Source organism: Pantherophis guttatus, chromosome 2, assembly GCF_059756535.1.
Source record: "Pantherophis guttatus breed Tessera chromosome 2, ASM5975653v1, whole genome shotgun sequence".
Classification (NCBI taxonomy): Eukaryota; Metazoa; Chordata; class Lepidosauria; order Squamata; family Colubridae; genus Pantherophis; species Pantherophis guttatus.
The window spans coordinates 265,813,899-265,832,834 of record NC_142064.1 but is presented as its reverse complement, the minus strand read 5'-3'; the positions used below and the strand labels follow the sequence as shown (position 1 = coordinate 265,832,834).

General features: G+C 41.7%; 2 protein-coding genes across 6 annotated transcripts; one reads left to right on the top strand and one right to left on the bottom strand.

Moving 5' to 3' along the window:
* Nucleotides 1-2,388: 2,388 nt before the first annotated feature.
* Nucleotides 2,389-10,463, bottom strand: LOC117657337 (uncharacterized). The gene is made up of 2 exons (XM_060685482.2): nucleotides 10,279-10,463; nucleotides 2,389-5,477 (listed from the first exon to the last, which is right to left on the bottom strand). The coding sequence occupies exon 2, from the start codon at nucleotides 4,779-4,781 to the stop codon at nucleotides 3,642-3,644; it is 1,140 nt and encodes a 379-aa protein (XP_060541465.1). The 5' UTR covers nucleotides 4,782-5,477; nucleotides 10,279-10,463; the 3' UTR covers nucleotides 2,389-3,641.
* A 4,164-nt stretch (nucleotides 10,464-14,627) lies between these two features.
* On the top strand, nucleotides 14,628-18,322 carry LOC117659309 (uncharacterized). 5 transcript variants are annotated; one of them, XM_060685379.2, is made up of 4 exons: nucleotides 14,628-14,769; nucleotides 14,915-14,991; nucleotides 15,756-15,889; nucleotides 16,012-18,322. In XM_060685379.2, exon 4 carries the CDS (start codon nucleotides 16,316-16,318, stop codon nucleotides 17,117-17,119), a length of 804 nt encoding a protein of 267 aa, XP_060541362.2. In that variant the 5' UTR covers nucleotides 14,628-14,769; nucleotides 14,915-14,991; nucleotides 15,756-15,889; nucleotides 16,012-16,315; the 3' UTR covers nucleotides 17,120-18,322. The 5 variants fall into 5 exon arrangements, with proteins under 5 accessions (XP_060541362.2, XP_087740580.1, XP_060541360.2 ...); XM_087884454.1 differs by having other exon boundaries at nucleotides 14,915-15,587; XM_060685377.2 differs by lacking the exon at nucleotides 14,915-14,991 and having other exon boundaries at nucleotides 14,662-14,769.
* The last annotated feature ends 614 nt before the right edge of the window (nucleotides 18,323-18,936 follow it).

Sequence of the window (18,936 nt, the reverse complement as noted above, 5' to 3'; positions counted from 1 at the left end):
GAAAATATATTAAGAGAGTTGGGAAGAGAATTGGAGAAACATGAAGATACTTTTGAAAGGGAGAAAGGGGCCTGGGTAGAAATTTTGAAAACTAGGCAATGGAAGAGAGTAGAGGTGGGAGAAAAACATAGATTGAACTGCCAAGAAGTAGATGCAGACTGTGATAAAGATCCAAGAGAGGAATATGGGAGGCAACCCAAAAAAAAGCATAGCAATTAAAGTACTGAAGCGGGCAAGAGACGATGGATAGATGATTTTTCTTTTTTGTTGTTCTGATTTGCTTTTCTTTTTCTCTCTCTTTTCTTTTGTAGGTGACACGACTAGAAGCTAGGTGGGACAGAAAGAAAATGTCTTTTAATATAGGGTGACATGATTAAGTTAGAATAAGAGATAGAAATAAGAGAAAGGGGAAACAGTGTATACACTTTTATATAATAAAATAAAAGCAATAAGAGAAAACATGGAATTACTGAACAATGACAGATTGCAACTTAATATAAATGTGTAGAAATATATATGCTGGCTGAAATTTGGGGGAAAAAGCAATTTGGAAGTAGATAAGAATCAAAGAAATTCAAGGTGGGCTGGATTTAAATCTCTTGTGAGAATGAAGGGACTCATTACTGATGACATGTTTGATCCCTGCTGTCACCATGAATTCCAGGCACAATGACGGCTGCTCCCATAACACAGTCATGTGGTCCAGGAATGCATGCCCTTCTCCTCTTTCCCCAAAATGAGGTTCAGTGATCTTCAAAAGGTAAGGAAGAGGAGGCTGTGAGGCCTGCTGGAGTGGGAGTCACGTCTAAGGACTGCAGGGACCCAGTGGGAGTGGAAAAAAGCCTTGGAGACCTTGCGGGGGAAGAAGCCAGTAGGGACCCTGTGGAAAAGAGAAAGGACTGGGTTGAGGTAGAGGAGGACTTTGGAATGCAAGCCTGGGTCTGGGCTATGCCTACAACCCATTACTCTTATATCTCAAGAACTACTTGTATGGTGGTTGGGAAATTCTGACTCTCAGACTCTGGAGGACATCAAGGTAGAAAATGGAAACTCCAATTGTGGAAATTCAATAATCAATATAAAAAAACACCACCCAAAAGCCTTCTAGAGAAACTCCACACTTCTGCAAAAGGAAATATCCAGAAAGTTCTCCTAATCACCAGAAACAGATAGTTAGCCTTTATCAAGGCTGTGAGTCCTCTGGTGTGTCACAGGCTTTAATTCTGACTGAAACATTTCCTATACTCCGGACACACATACCAGGAGAAACCCTCTCCTGTTTGAGTCCTCTGGTGTATCATGAGGCTGGAATTCTGACTGAAACTTTTCTCACACTCTGGACATTATTTATTTTATTGATTTATTATTTAAATTTTTATACCACCCTTCTCCCGAAAGACTCAAGGCGGTGTATAGCCACAATAAAACAACATACAATACAAAATTTAAAAACAAATTAAAAACAAATTAAATAATTTGGCCCCAAATTAAAAACTCAAACATTAAAACACCCAATTCCAATTCCTTATTTAGCCAGCCCAGCCTGTTGGAATAGTAAGATCTTAAGGGCACGGCGAAAGGTACGTAGGTCAGGAATCATACATATTCCCGGGGGCAGTTCATTCCAGAGGGCAGGTGCCCCCACAGAGAAGGCTCTCCCTCTGGGTGTCGCCGGTCGACATTGTTTGACCGACGGCACCCTGAGGAGTCCCTCTCTGTGGGAGCGTGTTGGTCGGTGGGAGGCCATCGGTGGCAGAAGGCGATCTCATAAGTATCCGGGTCCTAAGTGCTTTGAATATGGTAACCAACACCTTGAATCGCACCCGGAAGACCACCGGGAGCCAGTGCAGCTCGCACAGGAGAGGTGTTACATGGGAGCGCCGTGTCGCTCCCATAATCACACGTGCGGCTGCATTCTGGACCAGTTGGAGCCTCCAAGTGCTCTTCAAGGGGAGCCCCATGTAGAGAGCGTTACAGTAGTCCATTAAACTCCTACCCTCAAAATGACGCAATAGAGCACTGCACACCAGAACAACTAGACACAAGAACAGGTTTTTTTCCGAACGCCATCACTCTGCTAAATAATTCCCTCAACCCTGTCAAACTAGTTACTAAGTCTGCATTACTATTAATTTTCTCATTGTTCCTATCATCCATCCCCTCCCACTTATGACTGTATGACTGTAATCTTGTTGCTGGTATCCTTAAGATTTATATTGACAATATGATTAAATTGCTTATTTGTTCCCTATGACTATCATTAAGTGTTGTACCTTATGATTCTTGACGACTGTATCTTTTCTTTCTTTTTCTTTGGAGCATATGCACCAAGACAAATTCCTTGTATGCCCTTCTTCCTTCTTGTAGGCATAATATTTCCATGTTCAATTTTTGGAGTCTAGTAATTGTTTGTCTTCGGTGTTTTTTTTTTTTAATTAGATTTATATGTCGCCCTTCTCCGGAGACTCAGGGCAGCTTACAATGCGTTAAGCAATAGCCTTCATACTTTTGTATTTTTTATACAAAGTCAGCTTATTGCCCCCACAAACTGGGTCCTCAATTTACCTACCTTAGAAAGGATGGAAGGCTGAGTCAACCTTGAGCCTGGTGAGATTCGAACTTACAGTAATTGCAGACAGCTGAATGTTAATAACAGGCTTTAGTTTTATTGGTGCATTCAATCCATTTATGTTGATTGATATTAGATTCATCTCTTCCTTCATTAAATTACTTATTTGTCCTTCCTGCTTCCCTTTTTTGTGTTACTCCCCTCTGCTGTCTTGTTCTTACACCCTCTCTGTATTGGTTTCCGGTCTCTAACTGTTCTTCCGATCCTCGATTTGATTCATTTTCTTCTTGACTTTTGGATTCTAATTCCTCTCTATTTTCTAATTCTTCTCCAAAGTTTTGTTCACTGAATTCCTGCGCCTTTTCTACCAAATCTATTCTTATTTTTTTGTCTTCCCAGGATATTAACATGCCCTCTGGTATTAACCATCGGAACATGATTCTATGATTGGTCAATTTAGCAGAGAGCAATTGATAATTCCTCTGTTGCTCACGAATTCTTTTGGGTAATTGTTTTAATATTATGATCTCCTTCCCTTTAAACCGCAGATTGTCTTCCCTTGTCTTTCTATAAATTTCATCCCGAATTGATTTCTTTGTGAATCTGACATGAATTTCACGTGGTAGTCTATGTTGTTTCACATAATTTGTATAAATTCAGTAAGCCTCATCAATACTGTTCCCTAATTCCTGTCTATCTATATATAGGGGTTCTGCTAGCAATTCCACTATGACTTTATATAGATCCTCTTCTCTGTTTTCTACCACATTTTGAAATCTTAAGTAATAAGAGGATCTCTCTAGCTCAAGACGGGTCACTGTCTCCTCCAATTCCTTTTTCTCCATTTCCCATCTCTCTTCTGCAGCTTCTAGTTTCTTTTCGGTTCTCTCTACGTTAGTCTCTATTACATTTATTTTTTGTTCATTGTTTGCTATTGATTCCTGAATCTTTTCCATTTTGTCATCCAATTTTCTTATGTCTCCCTTCACCTCTATGTTCTATGTTTCTCTCCTGTGTGAGTCCTCTGGTGTTTCACAAGGCTGGAATTATGACTGAAACTTTTCTTACACTCTCAACATTCATACAATTTGTCCTCGGAATGAGTCCTCTGGTGTGTAATTAGGCCAGAATTCTGACTGAAACTTTTGCCACAATCTGGATAATCATACAGTTTGTCCTCTGTGTGAGTCCTCTGGTGTCTTTTCAGACTGGAAATGTGACTGAAACTTTTCCCACACTGAGGACATTCATACGGTTTTTCTCCTGTGTGAATCCTCTGGTGCCTTATCAGACTGGAAATATGACTGAAACTTTTCCCACACTTTGGACACTCATTCTGTTTCCCTCCTGTGTGAGACCTCTGGTGTGTCACCAGGTTGGAATTCTGACTGAAACTTTTCCCACACTCTGGACACACATATGGTTTCTCTCCTGTGTGAGTCCTCTGGTGTGTCACCTGGTCGGAATTATTACTGAAACATTTCCCACATTCTGAACATTCATATGGTTTTTCTCCCGTGTGAATCCTCTGGTGTCTTATCAGACTGGAAATATGACTGAAACTTTTCCCACACTCAGGACATTCATACGGTTTCTCTCCTGTGTGAGTCCTCTGGTGTGTCACCTGGTCGGAATTATTACTGAAACATTTCCCACACTCTCGACACTCATATGGTTTCTCTCCCGTGTGAGTCGTTTGATGTGATACCAGGTTGGAATTCCATCTGAAACTTTTTCCACACACAGGACATTCATATGGTTTCTCCAGGGTATGAGTCCTCTGGTGTGTCACCAGGTGGGAATTTCTACTGAAATGTTTCCCACAGTCAGGACATGTAAAGGGTTTCTCTCCTGTGTGAGTCATCTGGTGTGACACCAGGTTGGAATTCTTACTGAAACATTTCCCACATTCTGAACATTCATATGGTTTTTCTCCTGTGTGAGTCCTCTGATGTGTCACAAGGCTGGCATTATTACTGAACCTTTTCCCACACTCAGGACACTCATATGGTTTCTCTCCTTTGTGAGTCCTCTGGTGTACCACCAGGTGGGAATTCTGACTGAAACTTTTCCCACAGTCAGGACATGGAAAGGGTGTCTCTCCCATGTGAGTCTTCCGGTGTATTACCAGGGTGGAATTGTGACTGAAAATTTTCCCACAGTCAGGACATTCAAAGAGTTTGTCCCCGGGATGACTCTTCAGGTGTCTCATGAGGTGGGAATTTCTACTAATGAAATTTTTCCCTCAAACTAGGCACTTATAGTTTCTCCCTGTTGTGAGTCCTCTGATGTTGCTGTGCTTGCTAAAGTATTTACTACACTGAAAGCACTTGCAGGCCATCTGTCCTGTATGTGTTCTTTGATGAACCACAAGAGAGCTGTTCAGACTAAACCATTGGCTTTTCTACAATTTGGATCCTCTCGTGCATAATCAGTTGTGATTTACAATCTGTACTTTTCCCGCAATAGGAGCTTTTCCAACACTGATATTCTTGGGGTCAAATATATGTGTGATCATTTGTTTACTGGTGCTTTAATTCCAGCTGTTTTCCTCCTCACAGGGCCAGGCCTGCATCACTGTCAGCCCTGTGTGGCTGTCCTATAGACCTTTTTCTCCCCACTCATTTCCAGAGATACCCCTCTTTTTCTGAATGAAATATAATCTCCCTTGATCTTTCATGTAATGTATTCTTGAGTTTCCCAGCTTGAAATCTTTTCTAGCTTTTTTCTAGCTTGAAATCTCCTCTTAATTTTCTTTCCTTTGTCTCTCAACTGCTGGGAAAGGAGAAGAAATTTGTGGTTTTCTGAAGGAAATGGAAAATATTTTGATTTCCGTGTGGCTTCGCTTTCTTTTCCAATGTTGCTTATTATTCTCAGTTTTCCAAAGTGCTCTTATTGACATCTTTGTCTGAAAGATTCAAAGAAAAATGTAACTTTAATTGTTTATAAAATGGTTGCAGAAGATGTGAAAAAAAAGAAAAACGTTTACAATGAATAAGCAAATATGCCAGAATAAAGAATAACCTCTTACATTAGTTATGTGTCAGCACTAGAGTAAATGCAGCTGACCTCGAAACCTGACATTATGATTCATATGACACATTTGTGTCCAAGTTCAAATATCCATTCAATCATGAAATTCTTTTTCACTTTGGTGATTCACAAATTCTTAGCAGTGCAAAAACGTATCATCAAATTTATCTGGAAATACTGGGGAAAGATTGTACAGTTGTAAATATATGCACACAGAGAGAAATACAAATGCACACACCTATAACTGAATGTATATGGACAATCCATGTGTTTTTAGCCTGAAAATTATTCTAAAATGGTTACAGTCGAATTTGCTGAGCTAACTTTAGAGGTGTGGGTTTTTACCTGATGAAATGATACCTAAACCCTCTGCAAGATTTCATGTAGTAGTTTTGCCCATGGAACTCCTCAGCTCCAAGTAAGGACAGGAAATATTTTCCACAACCACTCTGGTGACATCCTAATTCAAGTAGTGCTCACTTACTGACTGCAATTGGGACTGACAACTGTGTCAGTAAGGAGCCCAATTGTTAAGCATGATGTCATATGACAATGCCAACTTACATATCATGCTTGTTGGTTTTACAGAAAGGGAATGCCATGAAAGCGAAGGTGGAAAGACACAGAGAAATTCTGTGCCTTAAACAGACAGAATTTGGAGAAAAACTGAAAACTGGAAAGGGAAGATGGTAATGGAATAACCAGAGGAAGCAGGAACCAGAGGAAGCTGGGTTAACAGAATATAAAGATAAACTCTCCACAGGGCATTTTATTCCAACAACAGAAGCCACTTTGGAGCTCAACCAACCTGCCTCTTGTGCACACCAGTCTCTCTTCCCCAAAATGCTCTGCAGGCATTTTGGCCAAGACATCCCAGGCCTGTCACTTAACCTGAAATGTTCTTATCTTTGTAAATACAGTGCATTCAGAAAGTATTCAGACTCCCTTTACTTTTGTCAATTTTGTTATGCGGCAGCTTAACAAAGTTCTGTTGAACTTCATTTTTCCCTTCCTTAATCTACATAGAGTACCCCATAATGAGAAAGTAGAAATGTCTGTAAATTTAGTAAAAGGAAAAAAACTGAAATATCACATAGAAGGCCTCATAGCTGACAATGCATACTGTAGCAGAACAATAGCCATGAGGTCAAAGGAACTGCCTAGCCAGAGCTTTGACTTGGACTTTATTGAATACCTCTGGAGGCAAAAACAAAAAAATGGGAAAGCACCAGGACCTAATGGACTTCCAGCGGAACTATAAGACTATATGTCTATATAAGACATTTCAAGATGTTAAGAAATGTAATGCTGAAACTATTTAATGAACTTTTATTGAAAGCTAAAATGCCAGACTCGTGGATAGAGGCCTATGTTACACTCATACCTAAAGAAGATTCAGATCTGCAATTAATAAAAAAATTATAGGCCGATTTCATTATTAAATGTGGATTACAAGATTTTTGCTTCAATAATGGCAAACAGATTGAAAAAAACTATTAAATGAGTTTATTCATATGGAGCAAAATGGGTTTTTACCTAAAAGGCAAATTAGAGACAGTATGAGGATAATTTTGAATACTGTACTTTGGAGTATTATGAAATACATTCAGAAAAACAAATGGCGATGATATTCCTAGATGCACAGAAAGCTTTTGACAACGTGAACTGGCAGTTTATGATAAAGCAATTACAGATAATGGACTTAGGAGAAAGATTTATGAACATTATAAAAACAATATATAATAAACAATCAGCCAAGATAATGATGAATGGAGAGATGACAGAAAAAGTTAATATAACAAAAGGAACAAGACAAGGATGCCCATTATCCCCATTGCTATTTGTATTGACTTTAGAAGTGTTAAATAGAAATATAACAAGGAATGAACAAATAAAAGGGATGAAAATCAAAAAAGAGGAAGACAAATTACAAGCTTTTGCAGATGATTTAGTATTTATTCTTGAGGAACCTCAAAAGACAGGACCGAAATTATTAGAGCAAATAGAGGAATATGGTGAGGTGGCAGGCTTAAGAATAAAAAACAAAAAACAAAAATATTGGTGAAAAATACTACAGAAAAACAAAAAGAAGAATTAAAGGAGAAATTAGACATACAAATTGTGAAAAAAGTGAGATATCTAGGAATACAACTAACTTCAAGATGTGCAATGATAAAAGAGGATAATTATTACAACATAAAAAGACAAATTGAGAAAGATCTGGAAAAATGGAAAACTTTGCAATTATCACTTATGGGAAAGATTGCAAGAATCAAGATGAATATATTACCGAGACTATTGTTTTTATTCCAAACAATTCTAATAAGAATTGAAAAGACCTATTTTCAACACCTTAATAAAATAATGAGGAAGTTTATATGGCAGGGGAAAAAGGCAAGAATTAATATAAAGATGCTACAAGATGTAAGAATAAGGGGAGGATTTGGACTGCTGAATTGAGGATTATATTACAAGGTAGCAACTCTGACTTGGATGAAAGAATGGATAGAATTAAGAAATAAAAGACTATTAACTTTGGAAGGACATGATTTACAATTGGGTTGGCATGCTTTTTTATGGTATGGTAGAAGTAGGATACATACGTATTTTCATAGACACTGTAAGAAATGCATTGTTATTAGTATGGGAGAAGATCAGTGATAAATATGTGAAAATTCCAATATGGCTATCAATTATGGAAGCACTAATACACCCAAATATGGTTAATTTAAAAAATATTTTTAGATATAAAGATTTACTTACAGATAAGGAGGAATTGAAAGGGAAACAAGAATTGATAGAACAAGGGATTGTGATGGACTGTTATATGTATATGGAAATACAAGCAAGATATGAAAAAGATGCAAAATTATATGGTTTCTATTTAGAAATGACAGATCTGGATAGGATACTCATGGGAACAGAGGACAAAATAATTTTTAAAAATTATAACTTTTTGCTTAGTATTGAATTAGAAGAAGAGCAAGCAAAAGAAGCAATGATTGCATGGGCAAAAAATTGTGGATATTCAACTGAGCTTGATAGATGGCAACAGCTATGGGAAAGGAACTATAAACTAACAATGTAGACTGCACATAAAGAGAATCAATATAAAATGTTTTACAGATGGCATATGCCTCCTGAAAAATTGGCAAAAATGTTTAAAGATAAATCAGCTAAATGTTGGAAATGCCACCAAATACCAGGATCTTATTATCATATGCAGTGGACTTGCCCAGAAGCTAGAGATTATTGGAACAGAATTAAGACATGGATAGAAGAAATGACTCAACAACATATTGATTTAAAACCTGAGTTGTTCCTATTGGGTATCCTACCAGAGAAAATTAGTAAAGAAAATTTGTATTTGATTATACATATAATAACTGCAGCAAAAATAGTATTTGCACAAAGATGGAAAGCAGAGAAAATCCCTTTAGACGGGCAAGTAATTAGAAAAAATTTGGACTGCGCAGAGATGAATAGATTAACTTTAATGATTAAAGAGAAAGAGGATACAGAATATTTTAAGATATGGGGGAAATTTTATGATTGGATAGAATAGAGATATAAAGAATTTGATAAGGAAACAGGAGAAAGTTACATTAAATATATGTACTTTGGGGAAAATATTGAAATAGAGAAATGGAATAAGAAAGAAATAAGAGGAGTAGTAACAAAAAGAAGAAATCGCTAAAGAAACACCGAGATGACACACGGAAGAACCAATGTATTATATGTTTGTTTGTCTTAAGAAAAAAACAAAAAACTTTTTATATATATAAAAAGAGAATATCTCTGGAGGCACCTAAAAATGGCTCTCCATCAATGGTTGCCATCCAAACTGACTGAGCTTGAAAGGACTTGCAAGAAAGAATGGCAGAAAAATCCCCCCAATCCAGATTTGCATAGTTTATAGCCGCACACCCAAAAAGACTTGAGGCTGTAATCGCTGCCAAAGCATCTTTGTGTTTGTACTGAGTGAAGGATCTGAATACTTATGTCAATGTGATATTTCAGGGTGTTTTTGTTTTTTTGTTTTGTTTTTAATAAATTTACAGGCATTTCTAAAATTCTGTTTTCATTTTGTCATTAGATGAATGAGAAAAAATGAATTTCAACAAGAGTAAAATCAGGCTGCTGCATAACAAAATTGACAGAAGTGAAAGGGGTCTGAATACCCACTGAACGTGGGTTCCTATTGACACAGAAATACACTCCTAAGAATTTATTCATGTGAACAATTATGTGTATTTCAGTCTGCAAAAGGACTCAGGAGGGAATTCGCTCAAATGTTTTAATCTGTTTTTTAAAAGGTGGGGTCATTGAGAGAGGAAAGGGTGAAAAAATCCCTTTTGCCCATGAAACTCCTCGCTTGCCAGGAAAACGACATGTCAATAAAACCACAAGGATCCAAGTGTTAGGTGGAGGGTGAGGGAGGCGGGTGGTTGAGAAATATGAAAACTGTATCAAGATTTCTTTAAATCTCCCAAATCTGCCAGCAGAAAATCACAGGCAGCAACTTTAAATCCTGGATAAATGCATCTGGGGAGAGAAAGAATATAGAATATGCAGCAGCAGCAGGAGCAGCCCTCATGTTTCATTCCTGTCCCTTCGCTGCTTCCAGGCCCTGCAGGAACCCAAAAGGCTTCTCCTCCGACCTTCCCTCCACTCACCTCCCAGGAGCCGCTTCCGCCCTCCGAGCAGCACAAGAGGCTCCGCCGACGCCTCCGTCCTCCTCCCGTGGGTGACCCGGAAGAGGAACGTCCTCTGTCCTCTACATCCTCTCTAGCAATCTAATACTCTATCGTTCCAATTTGTTCCAGCTCGGCCTCTCTCCCTCCGGTGTAATGTCAATACTAGCGATGTCACTGCTGTTCTCTGCTTTCGAGGCGGGAGGGTTGCTTCTTTGTAGACTGCCATCTAGCGTCATAAGGTTGAAAATCACCCTCGTCCTATGAAGTGTTTGCAAGAAAGAGGCTTTCATGGATTCCCTCCTTCCTTCGGTGCCATCAAGTCGTATTCGACTCCCACCGAGCACAGGAATAGCTTTCGTCCATGACAATCTGTACCTTTTCTTTCAGGCGGAGGGAGCGGAGGGTCTCGCACATTCCCACACCCATAATTCAATGCGCATGCGCACGCCAGCCCCCCACGCTCCCCACACTTTTGGCATACGATGGCCCGGTGGGCCCAGTAGGCCCGTTTTTCACCCTTCCCAGACTCCAGAGGCTTTCTTGGAGCCTGGGGAATGTGAAAACGGCCTTCTCCACCCCGCTGGAGGCCCTCCGGAGGCCAGAAATGGCCTGTTTCCCGACTTCCAGTGGGATCGGAAGGACCGTTTTTCACCCTCCCCAGGCTCCAGAGGCTTTCTAGGAGCCTGGGGAGGGTGAAAATGGCCTTCCCCACCCCACGGAGACCCTCCGGAGGCCGGAAACAGCCCGTTTCCTGACTTCCGGTGGGCCCAGAAGGCCTGGAAATCACATGCGCGCTGGAGCTAAGCTAGGGCAATGCTCACGTGCCCACATATATGGCTCTGCGTGCCATAGGTTCACCTTCACAGATCTATGCTATACCTTTTCTTTCAGGTCTCCCAAGAGGGCACACTCATTTTCCCTCTTGCTCCAATTAAACTAAAGGAAAGTGTCCTAGGGAGGGGAATGACTATAATATGCTACCTGAAAGTGCACCTCCATTGGGGGCTGGCGAAGATTATTCCAGCCAGTTTTACATCTGGGGCAGAGGTGGGTTTCAGCAGGTTCTGACCAGTTCTGGAGAACCGGTAGCGGAAATTTTGAGTAGTTCAGAGAACCTGTAGTAAAAATGCTGACTGGCCCCGCCCCCATCTATTCTCTGTCTCCCAAGTCCCAGCTGATCGGGAGGAAATGGGGATTTTGCAGTAACCTTCCCCTACCATGTCCACCAAGCCACGCCCACAGAACCAGTAGTAAAAAATGTTGAAACCCACCACTGATCTGGGGGTGTGCAGGGTAAGTCTTGGAAAGCTGCCTTGGCAAATGTTTGAAGCTGTAACAGTGAAGCTGTTGAATGGAAGGCTCTTGAGTCAAGCCCTTCTGTCCTTTGGGGTCTGGTAGGGATGCCCTCATTGTCACTCCAACTCAGCCAGGAGCTTCTTTTGCAGGAACTGAACCAAGGAAATCATCCGTGGAGAGAACACAATGTGCCATCAGGCAGAGACAAAGTGCACCTCCCTTGAGGATCCGTGAAGACTATTCCATCCAGCTCTTTCTCTTGGGGTGCAGGATAACTCCTCAACTGCGACTGAGGGAAGCTCAAGGAGTGATGCTTTCCCCTACTTAGCTTCGCAAGATTAGACAGGTGCTGCATCATAAAAGTTGATAAAGGTCTTGTTCGTATGTGCAGCCTTAAACAATTGTCTGCCTCATCCCACTGGTTCCAAATCCATCTAGATAGGAGATATTATTTTTGTCTCTGCATTCTTGCAGCTGGAACTGCCTGGATTACCCTTAGTAAGCAACGTGGTTTAACATCTACTGTACATGAAATCCCTGGGAGAGGCCATCCATCCTATCATATCCAATTATGTACAGGTACTCTTTGATTTACACCACTTCATTTAGTGTCAGGGTTGGGGATCCCTGATCTAGACAGTGATTTATCCTTTCAAAGCACTTGGGGAAAATGGACCTCTCCCCTCCCCTTTAAAAAGCCCAATCATAATACTATAATTAGGTATGAAGTTAATAAGTTCTGAAGTGCTCCAAGGTTTACATTATATTAAAATAATTTCAGAAATCTTTAGAGAAAGGAGAAGCTATGAAAGTGAAAGTGGAGAGACTCAGAAATTCTGTGCCTTATATAGTCATGACATTTGGAGAAAAACTGCAAATTGGAAAGGGAAGATTGTAACGGAATAAATAGATGAAGCAGCATTCGCTCAGCAGAATATAAACAAAAACTGTCCAAACTGCATTTTATTCCAACAACTGAAGCCTCTTTGGAGCTCAACCAACCTGCCTCTTGTGCACACCAGTCTCACTTCCCAAAAATGCTCTGCAGGCAGTTATTAGAGCTCCCAGGCCTGTCCTTTGACCTGAGAATCTTTTTTATCTTTCTAAATATATCACAGAAGCCTTTTGATCTCTTTGTACAAAACAGCAGAGAGCTTCTTTTTCAGGATAGATATAGGATCCCTGAAAGAACTGAAATCTAAATTGAAAACGTCCGCAGACAGGGCTGTTCTCTTACATGGGCAGAGAGAAACGGGGATGCAGCAGTCACCAAAAAGGGAATCTGGGCAGGTAAGAGAAGCAGATTCAGGTGCTGCATCTCAAAGGAAGACCACCAGGCCGGCTCTCTGGTCTCCGTCACCCACCTTGAGATGCCACTGGGCTCCTCCTGGCAGGGTTCACGCCCCTCCCCGAGAGGGGATCCCTGCAGTTCTGCCTTAAGAAGCGTCGGGAGACCAGGAAGGGGGGCAAGGAGGGGTCGTAGATTGGCTCCCACCCAACTTTTCCCCCTTTCCTGCCTCCTCTCTAGGCGCAAAAACTGTCTGCCCTTAACCCCTTCGCTAAAGCCAATAAGGGGAAGGGGCGACTGGGGTGCCGCAGAGCAATGCCAAAATCCTCCAGCCGGGCTTTGTTACTTATTTTCATCTCTGTAACTGTTGGCACCTCTGTTTGGTTGCTAATTGACTCTGCCTTGAAGCCTCTCCCTTCTGTTTATAGCTTGGAGTGTCACAGAGAAAAGCTTTGGGAGTAGTTCCCTGCCCTCAGGATTCTGTTTGTAATTTAGGAACTTTACTGCTGCAAAACATTGCTTTAAAGGAGAAATAACATGAGGAACAAGTGGAATGGCTCATTTACACAGAAATCCAAAAGGCCCATTAAAATAAGCCTTTTGCTTGTTTATTCACACGAAAGGAACCCCTTCCCTTCCCATTCAGGCACTTTCCAGAAGGAATGGCCAGGGTTTGTGATCCTTCCTTCCTCTCCTTTTTCTCTCCCTCCTTTCATATCTCATTCACTTTCCCTTTCCTCTTTCTCCCTTCCCTCCCTCCCTCTTTCTTTCTCCCTTCCCACCCTCCTGTTCCAGACAGAGAGAGCAGGAAGGGGAGAAGTGGGGAGGGGGGGGAGACACACACAAACAGACAGACAGACACAAAGAGATACCGGGAGAGGGGGAGATGGGGAGGGAGAGAGAGACACAGAGAGAGGGGGGGGCGATGGAAGAGGGAAATGAAAGTGCCCTCTTGGGAGACATGAAAGAAAAGGTATAGCATAGATCCGTGATGGCAAACCTATGGCACGTGTGCAACAGGTGGCACGTGGAGCCATATCTGGGCACACGAGCGTTGCCCTAGCTCAGCTCCAGCACACATACATGCGCTGGCCACCTGATTTTCCGCCCTTCCGGGCCCACCCAGAAGTCAGGAAACAAGTTGTTTCCGGCCTCCTGAGGGCCTCTCGGGGGGGGGAGCATTTTCGCCCTCCCCAGGCTCCTAGAAAGCCTCTGGAGTCTGGGGACGGCGAAAACGGGCTTTCCGGGCCCACTGGAAGTCGGGCCGTTTCTGGCCTCTGAAGGGCCTCTGTGGGGGTGGGGAACCCCTTTTGGCCCTCCCCAGGCTCCAAGAAAGCCTCTGGAGCCTGGGGAGGGCGAAAAATGGGCCAACCAGGCCCATCGTGCCATTATGTGCCAAAAGCGGGGGGAGCGCGGGGTGGGGGGGTCACACACATGTGCAGGGGGGAAGCAACTCCCCCGTGCTCCCCCCGCTTTTGGCACACGACGGCAAAAAGGTTAGCCATCACTGGCATAGATTGTCATGGACGAAAGCTATTCCTGTGCTCCGTGGGAGTCGACTAAAACTTGATGGCACTGAAGGAAGGACGGAATCTATGAAAGCCTCTTGCAAACTTTCAACGTTATGTCGCTAGATGGCGCTCTACAAAGAAGCAACACTCTCGCCCTAGAAAGCAGTGAATAGAGTACAGCAGCGGCATCGCTAGTATTGACATTACACCACAGGGAGAAAGGCCGAGCTCGAACGAATGGGAACGATAGATTATTAGATTGCTAGAGAGGAGGAGGAGAGAAGAAGTTCCTCTTCCGGTTCACCCACGGGAGGAGGATAATGGCATCGGCGGAGCCTCTTGTGCTGCTCGGAGGGCGGAAGCGGCTCCTGGGAGGTGAGTGGAGGGAAGGTCGGAGGAGAAGCCTTTTGGGTTCCTGCAGGGCCTGGAAGCAGCGAAGGGACAGGAATGAAACATGAGGGCTGCTCCTGCTGCAGATTCTTTCTCTCCCCCAAATTCTTTTATTATCCTTTTTCTCCAGGATTTAAAGTTGCTGCCTATGAAAAATGAAGTTCAACAGCTGTAGAATCAAGCTGCCGCATAAGAAAATTGACAAAAGTAAAGGGGGTTTGAATACTTTCTGAATGCACTGTATTTAGAAAGATAAGAACATTTCAGGTTAAGTGACAGGCCTGGGATGTCTTGGCCAAAATGCCTGCAGAGCATTTTGGGGAAGAGAGACTGGTGTGCACAAGAGGCAGGTTGGTTGAGCTCCAAAGAGGCTTCTGTTGTTGGAATAAAATGCCCTGTGGAGAGTTTTTCTTTATATTCTGTTCACCCAGTCCTGCTTCCTCTAGTTATTCCATTACCATCTTCCCTTTCCAATTTTCAATTTTTCTCCAAATTCTGTCTGTTTAAGGCACAGCATTTCTCTGTGTCTTTCCACCTTCGCTTTCATGGCATTCCCTTTCTGTAAAACCAACAAGCATGGTATGTAAATTGTCATTGTCATATAACATCATGCTTAACCATTGGGCTGCTTACTGACACAGATGCCAGTCACAATTGCACTCAGTAAGTCAGGATTGTTTGAATTGGGATGTCACCAGAAGGGGTTGTAGACAGCATTTTCTACTCTTACTTGCAGCTGAGGACTTTCATGAGCAAAACTGGTGCTTCAAATCTTGCAGAGGGTTTAGGTATCATTTCATCAGGTAAAAACCCACACCTCTAAAGTTAGCTCAGAAGGTTTGACTATAACCATTTTGGGATAATTTTCAGGCTAAAAACACATAGATTTTCCATATGCATTCAGTTATAGGTATATGTATTTGTATTTCTCTGTGTGTGCATATATTTACAACTGTACAATCTTTCCTCAGCATTTCCAGATATATTTGATGATAAGCCTTTGCACTGCTAAGAATTTGTGAATCATCAAAGTGAAAAAGAGAATTTCATGACTGAATGGATAGTTGGACTTGGACACAAATGTGTCAAATGAATCATAACTAATGTAAGAGGTTATTCTTTTTGTGGCATTTTTGTTTATTGCAATGTATACTTTTTTCTTTTTTTCACATCTTCTGGAACCATTTTATAAACAATTAAAGTTACATTTTTCTTTGAATCTTACAGACAAAGAAGTTGTCAATAAGAGCACTCTAGAAAACTGAGAATAACAAGCAACATTGGAAAAGAAAGTAAAGCCAGATGGAAATCAAAATATTTTCCATTTCCTTCAGAAAACCACAAAATTCTTCTCCTTTCCCAGCAGTTGAGAGACAAAGGAGAGAAAATTAAGAGGAGATTCAATCTAGAAAAAGGGGGGTAAAATGTGACAAATTGTGGTTTAGCGAAGGACACAAACATAGCAACATCAGAGGACTCACACCAGTGAGAAATTGTACGAGCTCAGTTTGAGGGAAAAGTGTCATCAGAAATGTCCAGCTCATTAGCCACCAGAGAACTCACACCAGAGAGAAACCCTATCAATGTCCTGTCTGAGAAAAGTTTCAGTCAGATTTCCAGCCTCGTGACACACCAGAGGACTCACACAGGAGAAAAACCGTATGAATGTCCAGAATGTGAGAAATGTTTCAGTTATATTTGCAATCTGAAAACACACCAGAGGACTCACACAGGAGACAAACCATATGAGTGTCCAGAGTGTGGTAAATGTTTCAGTCAGAATTCCAATCTTGTGAGACACGAGAGGACTCACACAGGAGACAAACCATATGAGTGTCCAGATTGTGGAAAATGTTTCAGTCATAATTCCAACTGTGTGAAACATCAGAGGACTCATACAGGAGACAAACCGTATAAGTGTGCAGACTGTGGGAAATGTTTCAGTCAGAATTCCCACCTTGTGACACACCAGAGGACTCATACAGGAGAGAAACCGTATAAGTGTCCAGAGTGTGGGGAAAGTTTCAGTCAGATTTCCAGCCTTGTGACACACCATAGGACTCACACAGGGGAAAAGCCGTATGAATGTCCAGAATGTAAGAAATGTTTCAGTTATATTTACAATCTGAAAACACACCAGAGGACTCATACAGGAGACAAACCATATAAGTGTCCAGATTGTGGGAAAAGTTTCAGTCACAATTCCAACCTTGTGACACACCAGAGGATTCACACAGGAGAGAAACCATATGAGTGTCCAGAGTGTGGGAAAAGGTTCAGTAATAATTCCAACCTGGCGGCACACCAGAGGACACACAGCCTTGATAATGGCTAACTATCTGTTTCTGGTGATCAGTAGAACTTTCTGGATATTTCCTTTTGCAGAAGTGTAGAATAATAAAGCTGATAAAGCTGTTCAAGTAATGTGTGAGTTATTAAGTGGAACACTGGCTACCTCAGGGTTGGAGGCATAGCCCAGACCCAGGCTTGCATTCCAAAGTCCTCCTCTACCTCAACCCTTTGATCGCCCCAGTCCTTTCCCTATTCCACAGGGTCCCCACAGGCTTTTTCCCACTCCCACTGGGTCACTGCAGTCCTTAGACCTGACTCACACCCCAGCAGGCCTCACAGCCTCCTCTTCCTTACCTTGTGAAGATCACTGAACCTCATTTTGGGGAAAGAGGAGAAGGGCATGCATTCCTGGGCCACATGATTGTGTTGTGGGAGCAGCCTGGAACTCATCCCTGGGCCATGCAGTGGATTTGTGGAAGCAACTGCCATTTTGCAACCTGCGTGTGGGCCAAAATAAGGGCTGTTGCTGGGTCATTGACCTTCAGGAAAGGGAGAAACTACTCTGTTACTACCTTACTACCAACTCAGAAAGCTCAAACTGCCCAAGGAGCTGCTGCTACAGTTCTACAGAGGAATTACTGAGTCTGTCATCTGCACCTCTATAACTGTCTGGTTTGGTTCTGCAACCCAACAAGACAGACACAGACTTCGGAGGATAATTAGAACTGCAGAAAAAACAATTACTACCAACCTGCCTTCCATTGAGGACCTGTATACTGCATGAGTCAAAAAGAGGGCTGTGAAAATATTTACAGACCCCTCACATCCTGGATGTAAACTGTTTCAACTCCAACCCTCAAAATGATGCTATAGAGCACTACACACAACTAGACACAAGAACAGTTTTTTCCCCGAATGTCATCACTCTGCTAAACAAATAATTCCCTTAACACTGTCAATCTATTTACTAAATCTGCACTACTATTAATCTTCTCATCGTTCCCATTACCCATCTCCTTCCACTTATGACTGTATGACTATAATTTTGTTGCTTGTATCCTTACGATTTATATTGATATTGTTTCCTGACTGCTTATTTGTACCCTATGACTATCATTAAATGTTGTACCTTATGATTCTTGATGAACATATCTTTTATTTTATGTACACTGAGAGCATATGTACCAAGACAAATTCCTTGTGTGTCTAATCATACTTGGCCAATAAAAAATTCTATTCTATTCTATTCTATTCTATTCTATTCTATTCTATTCTATTCTATTCTATTCTATTCTATTCTATTCTATTCTATTCTATTCTTTACAAAATTTCACCTCATGAGTCACCAGAGGAAACACACAGGAGACAAACCCTTTGAATGTGCTCTTTGTGGGAAAAGTTTCCATCAGAATTATGATCTGGTATTACACCACAGAAATCACACAGGAGAGAGACCGTATGAGTGTCCAGTTTGTGGGAAAAGTTTCCGTCAGAATGCCAGCCTTGTGAACCATCAGAGCATTCACACAGGAGAGAAACCCTTTGAATGTCCTGATTGTGTGAAAAGTTTCACACACAAAGCCTACCTGCTGGGTCTCCAGAGGACTCACACAGGAGAGAAATCATATAAGTGTCCAGATTGTGGGAAAGGTTTCATTACAAAATTCGAGCTCACAAGTCACCAGAGGATTTATAAGGCGAGAAACCCTTTGAATGTCCTGCTTGTGGTAAAAGTTTCAGTCACCGTTCCAGCGTATAGACACACAAGAGGACTCGCACAGGAGAGAAACTGATTGTGGGAAAAGTTTCAGTGACAATTCCTACCTCGTAATACAATGACTCACACAGGAGAGAAACATT